The 13697-nt window shown below is 39.8% G+C and overlaps 1 protein-coding gene across 1 annotated transcript in view; it reads left to right on the forward strand.

Moving 5' to 3' along the window:
* The window catches only part of itfg1 (integrin alpha FG-GAP repeat containing 1), a 95630-nt gene that overhangs the window by 48753 nt on the left and 33180 nt on the right, over positions 1-13697 (forward strand). Inside the window, exon 10 of the mRNA XM_088297047.1 lies at positions 562-713. Coding sequence (XP_088153173.1) covers positions 562-713 — 152 coding nt within the window. The remainder of the gene's footprint in view (positions 1-561; positions 714-13697) is intronic.

A 13697-nucleotide genomic window follows, 5' to 3' on the forward strand; every position in this document is an offset into this window, starting at 1 on the left:
AATTTGGTGTGCAAGTCTTTCTTAAGTGCGTGCGCGAAAAAGACTTGAGGAGCCATGTTTGAAACTAAACATAAAGTTGAAGATTTAAAGAAGCCATTTGGGGCTTTGCCAAGCTCCTTCTAGGAAATTCATCCAGATGAGCCCCAGTTGGAAGCAGGTATTGTAGACAGATGGGTGTTGCTTACATGTGAAGTTTTGTTGCCTCCACCATCTGACGTTAGTAAACCAGGGCGTCAAATTTTGACGATCATTTTGAAGATTTGCCATCAAGAACTCCCAGTGCTTGTAAAAAGAATGTGTGCTTGACTCAAGTATCACTTGACACAAAACCGAGTGGCTGTGTTGATTATAAAGGGACAGGCAGAGTCTCAAGGACCCAGTCCAAAGGCTCAAACTACAAGCGAAGCACCTTCATCACTGCTGTCAGCTTTAATTATTATTCTTCCGAATAATTCATAATCTCCTATTTGACGGCCTCAACATGTCTGAATAATCTATCATTAGTATTATTACTATAATTATGTATCACATTGCTTATTGTATTGTTTGTTTCCTTTCAAGTGGGTCCCCGTGCTGTCCGACTTCCAACAGAGGGGGACGGTGTGGAGCTTTGTGCCAGGGAAGCCCAGCCAACCTCTGTCCTTGCATTTAGGAGACTACAACCTGGACGGCTTCCCCGACGCCTTGGTGGTCCTGCGCAACACCAGCGGCAGGTAGGACTTTTCACAAAAAGGCTCCTCCAGATAACACCGTTTGATGTATTGTTCTTCATGAAGCCATAATACACAGCTTATGTTGAAAAATATGTCCAGTAAATGGATTACATGGAGATTTGGCACATTGCAGATAATCTTGTCATCTGTGGTCATGTAGCGGGAACTTGACCTCAACTATAGCATTCAGTACACCTACTGACATCCCAAATGTGTGCTTTCTCATAACTTACATATTGTATAGTCACTTTTACTACATGCATCAACACTAAACGTTCTGACTACAAATATACTGTGTGTTTGTATTTTCCTTTTTGAATCTGTACTATAAATCATTACAGTGAAAATGTGTGCATAGTGCGGCACCTATATTGCAATACTCCGCAAAGTAACTGCATTCCCCCTTACTCCATATCTAAGTATGTAGCGAGGTAGCCACATTAATTCAGCCGGTCTGAGCACAGCCCTGCGCCATTGATAGAAGGCAGCTAAGGTGAGCGTGATCTTCAGCATGCAGACATAGACCGCTGATAAGAAAGCCCTTTTAAAAGTCATTACGCCATGTGCCTAGACCTACACATGGTAGACATCAAAGTGTGTGCATTTGTGTGTGTGTGTGTATTGAAAGCCTTATATGGATTATCTTAAGAGATGAAGATAAGATAGTTGAAGAGGTCAGAGCTGTGATCATTGATGCATACTGATTGGTGTGTGTGTTGTGGCGTTTGTCAAAGACTGTAGGATAGTGGGTATGAGCCTCAAAAGACACGCACACAACTCACACACGCACATTTATTTGAACTTACATTCTGGGCAAAGCCGTATATAATCATCGCTAAGTCCCGCTGGGCTTAACCCTTGAAGGACACCCCTGCCATGGAGGAATGACTGGGGTCTCACCAGCACTAATACACGAGCTGCTCGAGCTTCCTCTTCCATTTCCTCTGCATTTGTAAGCCCATGGCGTCATAATCCGCTCGCAGGAAAAAGACCCTATCCACACAAAGTGAGGGATATCGGGCTTTCTGTTGAAATTTCATGATGAACCTCAATATGATCTCTTGATCTTAAAATGTGAACAGCATGATGAAGAGAACTCCTGAAATATAAATTCTAATTGAATCGAGAAATGTATCGGTCCATTCGTGGGTCAAACAACCGTTGTGAATTTTGCCATTCAGCTGCTGGCAAAAGAACAGCAAGTTGTGCAAAAAGTACTGAAACATTGAAAATGGAAAGGTTTGGAGGTCAAATTAAGTTCACCTGTAAATGTCGTGGTGCATTTTAGTTCTTTCCTGAAATGTCACCTGAAAGCCAAATAGGCCTAACTTTTTATGAGTCATATATTTGTATACCAGTGAGTCCCAACTACTGTACCGCCTCATTAGTGTGTCATTTCAGATCATGAGGTGTGCTGCGGATGTCACCTAATTGGTCCAAAAGTTATTCACTGACTACAAATCATTTTTGTTACAGTAATCTTCAAACAGTGGTGACCGAGCCCTGCAGCAAATAGCTAAAAAGATAAATGAAATATTGCCCTGGCCTAAAAATGGCCGATCAGAATTACCTCCTCCCTGGCATGCACATATCTTTACCTCTCAATCAATACTTGACTAATTTATTAACCAAGGCTTTGGCGGCATCTTTTGGCATCGTTAGTGTTTAAAAAAAAAAAAAATGGGGGTTAGCTTCCACAGAAACAAATCTAAAAAATTTTGATCCTGGGGAAATTCATCAGGTGGTAATTAACAAGTTTAAAATGGCTTTTTAAATCTAGGTCCGAGTCGATCGAAACCTTGATTTCAGTCCGGAGATGGAAATATACGTTTGGAAGAAATGATATCGGAAATTATTTCAAAGTCGAGCGGAGCCTTTGAGACTCTGAGACGATGAATCTTTTGGGAATCCCCTGACATTCACCGCTTGGGCTATTGCAATAAATGTGGCCAAGATAGCCGCCAAGGCTAACCCTAGCATAATTTATGTTGCCGATTGTATCAATGCGTCCTGTCGCGCAATCTGATTTCCTCCCAAGCAAATATTTAGACAGCACACACTTAAAGCCAAGCTCTCTTGCTCCCTCAGCCTTTTCATCCTCCCGCTGGGTTATTTTTAGCGGCTTTCACAAGTGCTTGTCGTCTTGAGTAAAGGCTGCTTTTTAAATAATCACATTTGGGACATGGAGCCAAAGGCTTGCAGTGTGGGCTTTAATATTGTTACGACTGTTCACCAAACTTCCAGTTCCGTGTTGTATTTTTCCCCACAGTATGTGGTACCAAAATCATCTAGATGACTGAGTTTGAAGCACTTACTGCATTGTAGTGGTTCGATTCGACATGTGTGACTCTTAAACGCTATCTAAAGTTACCCTGGTCACTCGAATCACCTGAGTCGGTGTTGTTGAGTGAGTGAACCAATCCAATTCAATCATTAGAGTCTGCAGTGTTTTTTTTAAGTTTGCAAAGTTGAATCAGTAAAACAATATGACAATCATCTGAGTCTGTGATATTTCTTGTAAATCCCGTAACGTAAAACTGAAAGAACTCATTTCAGTCAGTGAACTGATACTGAATCATTTGAGTCTGCAGTTTCTGTTGAGTTGGCTAACTCGAGTTTGTGAACCAATACTCCTGAATCATCCAAGTCTGCTGTCTTCCATTAGCACATTAGTAGTGATTGAGCTGCTCCGACTGAATCATCAGGCTCTGAGGTGTTTTATGGTAAGTCTGCTGACATAAGTAACAAAACCAGTACTAAAGAATCAACCAAGTTTGTTGTTTCTCGTAACTTTGCTAACTTAAGTCAGTGAACCACTAAAACCGAATCATCTGAGTCTGCTGCATTTCGGGGCACTCCACTAACTCGACTCATTGAACCGATGTAACTGAATCAACTTAGTCCTCATTATTTTTGGTGAGTTTGCTAACTTGACTTAGTGAGCAGCTATGATTATATTAAATGCATCGGCTCCGTTTCTGGTGAAGTCCAGTCAGGTTTCTGGTGAGCCCGATTTAACACATTTGAGTGTGGTTGGCATCTGAATTAATTGCTCATCAATAACTACATCTAAAGTTCTTCAAATTGAGTATTTTTTTTTATCTATTAAACAAATGCTTTCACAGACAGTTCATAAGATTCTTATTCTCAATTTTATACAGAATCCCTTCATACCGAGCAAATGACGTTTAATTTCTGCACGCCTCCCTAAAGTAATGGCCATTGGATTTTCCCCATTTCGCTTATCTCAGCTCATTGACTCATTAGCAATGTGGATATTTATTCATCTTATGGATTTGCTGATTTGGGTTCGCGCATGTTGATAATTAGATGCATGGCAGCACCATTGCTTTCAATACAACCACACCCTGCATCGGTAACTTACGCAGGACATAAATGTAGTACAGAAGCCCCTTTCAGACAATTAAATGTAAGATGCAATTGCTTTCAACACAAAGTGGTGAGGCCAGCGAATCTCAGGTGTTGGACTTACACAGACGTGCGCCCGTTATGCCGTTAATAATATTTCGAAATTCAACTTTAATCCCCCGTTGCATATCAGTACCTTCAACCTGCGGTTCACAAGTTGAACCCCCTGCCAAATCATTTGCTATAAATTAGGGCCTGACCAATATGGATTTCTTTTAGGCCGATTTCAATATATATTAATAAAAATTCTGATAACCGATTAATTTTCTGATTAAATAAAATACATAATGAATAAAATACCATTTGGTCCCTTGACGCTTACAACAAGGCAAATATTAATTACAAGAACTTTCAACGGTTGTACAATATTTGGTCCTTTAGTATTTGTTTAACTTCTCAACAGAGATGAATGTTCCACTATTTAGGTAACATCATGAGTGAAGTTGCTGGCTAAACACGTTATCGCCACCTGTTGCTGACAGAAGTAGAACATTTTGCTGTCAAAGCAAAATCATTTTCAGGAGCTTCTGTACACTGTAAAAAAAAAAAAGAGTCTCTTGAATTCCCCCCCCCAAAAAAAGTATAAACATTGGTTGCACGCATTAAAATCACGTTTTAACTTTGTGCAAAGGCTTCTTTCTAGAAACGTTTAAATGCATTTTTGAAATTCATTTGTTTAACAATAACTTCCTTCCCGCCTTAAATTTTGACTTTTCTTTCTTTTGACTCTTTATTCCGACAAATACATCTTTGGTCTTGTAAAAATTGTGACTTTTTTTCTTGAAAAAACAAACAACTATATTTTCATAACATTAGCTCTCTTTTCTCTTAATAGAAAAATGTGAATTTGATTTAACATTATAACTTATCTAGTCCTAATTCTTTTGGTATTTCGAGTACACATGATCGATACTGGTAAGTTTAATTGGCATTAAGATTCTGAATGTGTCTGGGGAAAAAAAAACGTCTTGAGTAAAAAAAAGACAACATCTGGAGAGGAGCTGCTGCATTGACATCAGTGTCGGTCATCCAAGTCTGTTTGTGTTAGCATCGTCCTTTTTTTTTTCTTTTTTTTTTTTTCTTCTTTTTTGCGCCTGGCTGTCATTTCCACCGGCGGCTCCTAAAAGCAAGAAGCATTAAATCCAGGTCACGGGACAGACAACGCCTCCAGACGCTGTCTCATCCCTTGAGTGTGTGTTGAGCATTGTTGCAACATGAGATCTCAGACTGCACACAAGCTAAACATTTGGGATTAAGAGGAACAGGGAACACTTGAGAGCGGCTAACTTTTTTTTTTTCCCAGGTGTTTCCATGTGTCATCTTGTCTTGTTTTAGAATGGTTGGATGAATACAATACATCTAGATAGATATTTAGATATTAGCTTGTTTTTTTTCTGTTATGTAGTCTGTTCGTGATCTTGTAAATTTAAACCAAGTAGATGGTTGGTTGTTCCTCTACATTAAACAAATAGAATCAATCATTACCCTCACGTGGTCAGCATGGCTATGCTAGCCTTATTGTCATGGTACAATCATGGTCAACAATATACGGTAAGTTCTCTGTTCACGTTAACAGTGATGTTTGCCTATAGATAGGGGATTATCCCAAGCAATAATCACGTTGTTTCTTCTTGTTCACACATGACAATATGGCATCTTGATTAAAAGACACAGAGGTCATAGGACTTAGACCCCAGCAGATGATTCCGGGTAAGAAAAGATTACGTGCAAGAGTGTGATTGGCACCGTCAACTGGTGTCATCATGATTCTTTGCGTTGCACGGGTGATGAAAGTCGGCTTGGAAATGGCAGTGATGGGCGGTGACATCACTCAGAGTAAAAACAAAATATGCTAAGCCAGTCATTACACATACAAAAATGTCCAAACGCCAGCAAAAGTGAAATAAGTTATTAAATTATAATAGAAGTTAAGCATTATGTTTTCGCTATCACTGGTAGTGTTTGGAATTATTTGATTGGCTGGTTATTTAGCCAGTGTCTCAGATTTTGCCCCATACTGTCCGCTTGCATTGGGACACACTGCAGTGACCCATCAGTTCCATGGGATGGTGCCATGCTGGCGAAAAACATTGCGTAAGGCAGTTGGAAATGCTCATTACACCACCTACAGGACTGGAGGTGCTATGAATATATTTTATGTGCTTATATCCACAATAGTTTCTTTAACTACACATGCAATCCCCCAGGGACGATTGTGTCTAATCATAAAGTGTCTGTGTAACATTTGCAGTTCTCTGGGGCTCTCAGTTAGCATTAAGGGGAGCAACCCTCGCCGTACCCTCTGAGCAAGCGTATAAGCACACAGGAGAGCAATTATCTCAGACATTCTTTTATTTTTGTACTTTTTTCCTGTCAGGGATGCTCTGCGGGATAAAGAGGATAAAGATAATGGCTCCCTCTTCGACTCACCCATTTAACACAGAAAATTAATTAATCTTACTCGTTATGCGTTCGTGGCTCTCAAAGGGACTTAGAAGGTCCGTGTACGGTAGATATGTGTCAGTGCACCAAGTATCATGTCAGTGTCATGTGGATGGAAACAAAAATAATAAATTTACTTCATTTTCAGCTGAAAGGGAAATGGTTTTACACAAGTTTAAGATGTTTAAAAATACAGCTGTCTCAGGAAACTATGAAATATAAATTAATTCAAACTACATGAAACTACTTTGAAATTTCTGAAAGGGGCCTGGTAGGCAAGTGTCACAGCTGGACATTTTTTTCACCATCGATGTAGACTATAACTGTATACCGGCGAGAAGCCGGAAAAAGACATTTATTCTCCGTCTTCACTGGTAATGTATGCGCACTCAACTAAATATATTAGTGTGAACTGAAGTCTTGCATGATTTGTCAAGTTTATAACATTGGAATTTACTTTTGTTTTGTTTTGGCTAGGAGTACCACACGATTTTCCCAATTTTTGGGCTATTTGATGGTCTTGCTTAAGATCATGCGGTATCAATGCGCGAAGTTTAGAGCATGGGAATTTTCTTAATTCAATTTATTTTCATTTAAGATTCTCACTGAGCTGAAGTCCCATGAGATTTGATGAGGTATTGTGTGTTTTGAGGAAGTCTGTCATTCTACTGAGAACGCCATCAATTAATTGTTGCTGAAAAATTATGTTCCTTTTAGTGAGCATATTTGAATGAATTTCTTCTTTAAAATACAATTGAGGCAGGAAGGGTATGGTAAAATTAAAGGCAAATAAAAAGCAACACATCTCTGTGCAATTGATCATTTAAAAGTGCTTGGAATATTTTGAGGAAAATAGTCTAAAATAGCTTTTTAATTACACGGGGAAAAAATGCATTTTGTGTCACAAAACCCGGTGTTCTATTTTTGTATGAAATCCTACCAAAGCCTATTGAATCAGGCTACTTGACAGCAATGTCAGCATTGCTGCGTCGAGAAGCGAAAGCAATTTGAGCTGAGTTTCAAAAATGACTTTGATCCACGCTGATGGAGATCAGCTCAGAATGTTACCATGGCGACGCACACAGAACGTGTGTGTTTTTGTGTGTGCATACGTGTGTGTTTGCGTGTGTTTTATTTAGCGCGGCAGACAAAACACTTGACAAAGGAGTCAAGGTCCTGCTGGCGGTAAGCGTTCACCCAGGGCCAGTAGAAAATGTCCTCCATTGTTCGCTCAACATGTTATTCAAGTACCTTTAAATGTGACTGCTGAATTAGGTTACAAAATCATTAACTCCCAATTTAAGCATGAATGCCCGAAAGGCCAAATAATCCCTGAATACTTTTATTGAGCCCACCACCTGTTTAAGCTTGAAAATGTTAATATTAGAACAAATTTGGAATTCACTGAGAATTTTTTTTTTTTCATTTTGGTTAAAGGTTAAAAAAATGCAATGCAAAAAAGGCACGCCTCAAATTGAAGGCCTCACTTGCAGCTTTCCACATATTTCAAAAAATGCCTGTATAGAATCATATGATGCAAATCATGACATAATGAATAATAAAAAAACACAAAAAGCAGTTGTTGTTTTAGCGTTTTCTACTGGTATGGATTAAGCATTGCAGCATCTTACATATCTCAAATTCTTCTGACAGGGACCCATTATACTGTATTTCTTTGTATCGTACCCAGTGGCATTAATTTACTAAATTACAGAGAGATAAACAAGACAGTGAAGAACAAATTTGTTTTTAAATTATATTAAATATATTTGTCTTATTAATCTTATTAGGACAGCGTCTGTGAACTGAGATAATTACTGCTATTAATGAGATTTTTTTTGGGGAGGACTTGTATCAGTAGTCACACTAAAATGTTGATTCATTCTTGCTGCTCGTGGAATTGGTTACTTTTTTTCCCCATATCACCTTGCTCATAAGTCATCAAGTTAAAAACTCAGTTTGAAGTGAGCTCCACTTAAAATTCGGATTGCGAGTGTTTTTCACTTGCTGGTAAATTTAGCTCCTATTGCTCATCGCAGTGAGTCAGAATGGGAGCACTTAGGCTGAATTATAGGCTTTGTGTTAAGTCCGCTAATGCTACCACCACCACAAATCATCATTAGGAAAACAGAGCGCAGTCAGGAATGAGAGGGGAAAACTTCAAGCAATTTTTCCACCTCCCTTTGGACATGGAGAGCAGGACATTTACGCTGGGCTCTCCAGTGCACTCCCCCGTCCACTCCACACTTCTCTTTCTTTCCAACTCCAGGGAGGCCTAGCATCATGCTGCCTCCCAGCGTTTGACGCAGAGTGGGTCCGCCCGGCTTTCATGAGACCGCCAGGACAGCAGGGGGTGGGGGTCTAAATGTCACCCGCCGACCTCGCACCGCACACGTTGAGCTATTTTGGGAAGGCGAAATGAGGTCACAGATGGAAAACGGCTGAACCGGAGCAACTCCTAGCACAGCACCTGACACCGAGCGAGGCGTTTAAATCGTCATTTAATGTCACGCTTTTCATCAAACGGGTTTTTGAGCGCGAATCAACAAGACAAGCCTTAGGGAGGCGAAGACAAAAATGTGCCGTGCACAGCTCCGAGCTGTAGGTCAACGCAGGCCAGATAATACGAAAATATAGTTAACCTCTGCTGGGGCTGCTTCCAACGTCAAATCACAACGGTCTTCTGTGTGTAAAAATGTTCCTTCATGACAGATTAGCACCAGCTCTATGTTGCTCTACTCATATAAAAATGTTTTTAAAATAATGGGAATAAAGTGGTGCCTTGAGATAGTGCTGACTTGACTTATTTTTTTCCCAATTCTCCCCACCAACTTTAACTTGCAACCGAACTCTTGAGATAGTATTCTATTTATTAATTAATAATTAATAATATATTATAATTTATCTTCTGTGTGTCTCGTATTTGTGGTTCAAATTAGGTAGAAGTCGGAAAACAAATCACGTTTGTCATGTTTGTCTTAGCCATTATGACCCTAGTTGATTCAGGGTTACCTGTTTTAAACCAAAATGGCACACTTTCTCCTTTTTTTTTCTTTTTTTTTTTGGGGGGGAGGGGGTCTCCTGATAGATATGACCACCAAATTTCATGATGCAGAGTTAAACCAGTTTTACGGGTGGAAATAAAATGTCGAGCGTATTCACCCATCACCCTCCCAAACATGGATTTTCGCTAAATTCGACTATGTGGTTATGCAGTATGATAAAGCCCTGAAAACGGCAATTTATTTTAACCTGACACAATACCAATTTCAGTCAGCTAACTTTAAACATACAAATACTAACTTTCTTTTAGGTGCTTCAAGCTTTTTCTTTTTGCCCACATATAGTCACATTCACACTATTTCTGAGAACTGCTTTTAATTTGTGTAAATCTGCTGAAAAGTACTCCTGTTTGTCATATTTCACTTGATATTTGGATGCTTTGTGTAACGCCTGAAGATGCCACCTTTTTTTTTAAGGCGCTACGTTAACACAAGTACCCAGTGTTTACCACGCCCTGATAGGCCGGTAACTAGATGGGGACTTCCATCATATTTAGGGTTTAAACTTTTAGGATAGGCATTTATTAACGTTTTTGCTGTTGGTGGTGGGTCTTGGTCCCTTGCGCCTTCAAATAACAATGGTTCACTGTCCATATAGATTTGACATCACAGCTGTTTGGTCAGCACTAACATTTTTTCAAGGTGGCGGATTCAAATTAGGAGGCCCGAAGCTGAACTTCAGCCTAACTTTTAATATCGAGCGACTACCCAGCAATGTCTCATCGTGTGTGTTTGTATCTCAGTGTGGGTGTCTCTCCATTTATCTGTATGCAGCCCAACCAAGCAGCTGCCAAGAGCTTAGCAGGCTGTTGCTAGGCAATGCCATTTCAAATCACTCCTTCTCTGGATGTCTGAGACATCGTCCTGTTGTCTCCTGTTCTGTTTTGATTGTTTGTTTTGTTTTGGGGTTTTTTAAACAGCAAACACTGGTGTGTGCCTCGTTAGTTAACCGCAATGTTTTCTTTGACCACTGGGCCTCTCAGATCATGTGTCAAAAACATGGTTTATCAATTTATTATTGCTGCAATGCAACAAACACTGAGCCATTCCTAATATTTGTGTAATCCTGTCATTTTTATTTATTTATTTTTTGTCAAGTAGCGTGATCACGACAGTAACAGGAACCTCCCCGTGAGGTGTTTTGACAGCAATGGAACCTTTAATCTCACCGATGCCGCAACAACTTGTCGACACTCCGTCGCGCTCAACTAATCGCGGGCATATAAAAGGATCGCCGTTTGGGATTACGGCGGATAATCCCGCTTTTCCCGAGTCGGCCCCACGCTTTTTAGGACTCAAACAAATAATGCACACTTAGTCGCTGGAGTCTACTCTGTAAACTATGTTACTCACAGTAACATCAACAGGCATGGGGCCCTCAGGTACGCTTATCGCTAATATAAAGCTTATGCTCTGTTTTGATTAGTGCTACAGTTTTTTTTTTTTTTTTTTTTTGCATTTATGAGCAATTTGCTCTTGTAGGAAATAAAAAATAAATATAAATGCACTGCTCTCATAATTACCATAGGGGGCGTCAATTACTGTCATTTCAAATTCCAATTTTATATCTTTATATCTAAGTGGGCTCATACTTTGGCACAGCACTGTATGTTTAGTATTGGACCTACGAATGTTCCGTACCTTTAAGCGCACATGTTGAGATTTTTTGCTGGTGTCCAAGAATGTGTCAGAGAAAAGTCATAGGAGTGCTGATCAAGGAGCAGATGGTCGGGTTAATGTAGCCTGCAAACCCGAGCATGGATTGGCAGATCACAGCTAAGCATGCGCGCAACGTGGCCTGGTAGCAGTTTCTCGGCACGATCATCTGTCTGAGCTCCCGCCGGCCGGCCGCCCCCCTCCAGGGACGAATTAGTTTGGTGGAGGGAAGTGCTAGAAATAGGAGACCCTCTGCAGACATGTAGTTCATGCCATAATTGATGCCCCAAAGGTACGCACACACATACCTTGGCACACAATGGCCAAAACCTCAGGATGTCGTTTTACTTGAAAATGACTCATTTGCTCACACTTAAGGTCAACTATGATTATTACTTTAACAACACTGAAAGAATTCTGTGAAAAGGGTTGTCGGCCCAATGATTGCATTGATCCAGGAAGATTGAATGGAAGAAAAATGAGGCACGTCTTTGTTGTTGAATACTTTCCTATGATGTTCTATACAATTGGTTTTCCCCCGTAAGAAGCCGAAATAGAATACGATATTTATCGGTTACAAGAATTATGAGTTCTCTTGATGTTTTTTTTAATATTATTTAAATTGTAGATTATAACCAGAAGCCATGTTAAATATTATAAGGCAAAACAGTCGTGGTGTTTATGAAAAGTGACCTGGCTAAATAGTAGAATACAAATGCTAACGGTTTGTGTGTGTGCTTGTGTTTGTGCTTGTGCGTGTGCGCGTGCCCATGCTCCACCTCATGACATTGAGTTTACCTCCACCTCTGCATCGCTGACAGGGGTACTTTTGAAGCTCAACAATCCCAGAAAGGACACATGAACACACACAGTGGTGAAAGATATCCAAAGATCGTTTAATATTCCGAAATGAATTTAAATTAATTTATTAATTTAATTTAATTGAAAAATGGGTCTGAAGTTCAATTGCGTGTGCGCACACTCCAAACTGTGATCATAATGTGAAAGCGAAGTACGCAGCAAATGCTTATGGATTAAACAGCAGCAGTCATGATCTAAACCTCCAGCTCTCAACATATACACTTTGTGTGTAATTGGAGTGATTTAATCCATCTCAAGTCCCACCCGCTAGCCCCCCAGTTGCCCCTGCCGACCCATCTGAAAGCAAATCTGATTTGCCGAGCTCTTCTATTGACAAACTTGACATTTGACATGACCCAAACTGGAGGTTTGTTGTTTCCTAATCAGCAACCCAGAAGCATTACTTGGACGCTTTAAGAAGGAATTTCATTCCTTCACGACGTTGTGGAATCGACAGCATCGTCAGTGTGAACTCACTTGCTTCATGAAAAGCGATCGGCTAAGCGGCACTCTCTGTTAAAATTGATGTCTGACATGGATAGCGATCAATGACCATGAATGAGTTAAAGACTGATCTTGTACAATGTCAATTACCTGCTCGAAACATTGTTCTTTATCCGAGGTGATCTTCACTTATTAATTTTTTTATACCAGTCTTGTCAGGCATCTGCTCAAAATTGTCCATTATCCAAGGTTATCTGCACTGGTCTTATTATTAAAACAAAATGAGCCAAAGACAATTGGCTGTTGACTGTGAATAATGGATAATTTAGCAACCTGTTTTTACACTGTCAGTCACCTGTTCAAAACATTAAGTCCATTATTGTATGATATAGTTATCATTTATATTGACCGTTTTTTTATGTTTACATTCATTAATCGATATCAAAAGAGATGCAAGCACTACATTCAGCAGACAGATAAATCCATGTGTGATCGATGCTATCTATGCTTTGATTTCCCTCTTTCCTTCTGAGAGAATGCTGGAGTTTCTTTTTCCACCACTAAGTAAGTAAGTAGTTCCGCCAGTCGGGATTTCTGTTTTCATTCACTTCATTTACAGTTCATCACGCAGAGCCAACAGGGCATCCATCTAGCTACTTGTAAACAGTAAGCATCTGGAAAACTATATATTTTTCTTCATCACGTATCTATACGTCCTCCTTTTACGTGGTGCCTGCAATTTTCAGACTGAGGCATCACAGCAGGCCTTCAGAACAAGCTGACAGTCTTGTGTTTCTAAAACGTAACCTCAAAAGCAGTTCGTTCATTAGCACTTAGGATGGATAAATGGGAGCCATCCTTCAGTATTACTTGTATTTGTTGCACTTTACTGCATTCCGCCAAAAGTGGTTATCCTATCAGATAGGGCTGCACAATATATGGAAAAAAATTCTGAGAGAATGGCTTATGCAATGTACATAGCGCAGTCACATGCAATAATTTTCTTCTTGAATTATCTGCTTTTATCTGAATTTAACCTGTTGGATGGGAACAACAATTAATTAGCTAAGAATAACTGTGCTTGCTTTTT

This window comes from Idiotropiscis lumnitzeri, chromosome 5 (genome assembly GCF_059441095.1).
Source record: "Idiotropiscis lumnitzeri isolate Australia: NSW breed Sydney's pygmy pipehorse chromosome 5, RoL_Ilum_1.0, whole genome shotgun sequence".
Classification (NCBI taxonomy): domain Eukaryota; kingdom Metazoa; phylum Chordata; class Actinopteri; order Syngnathiformes; family Syngnathidae; genus Idiotropiscis; species Idiotropiscis lumnitzeri.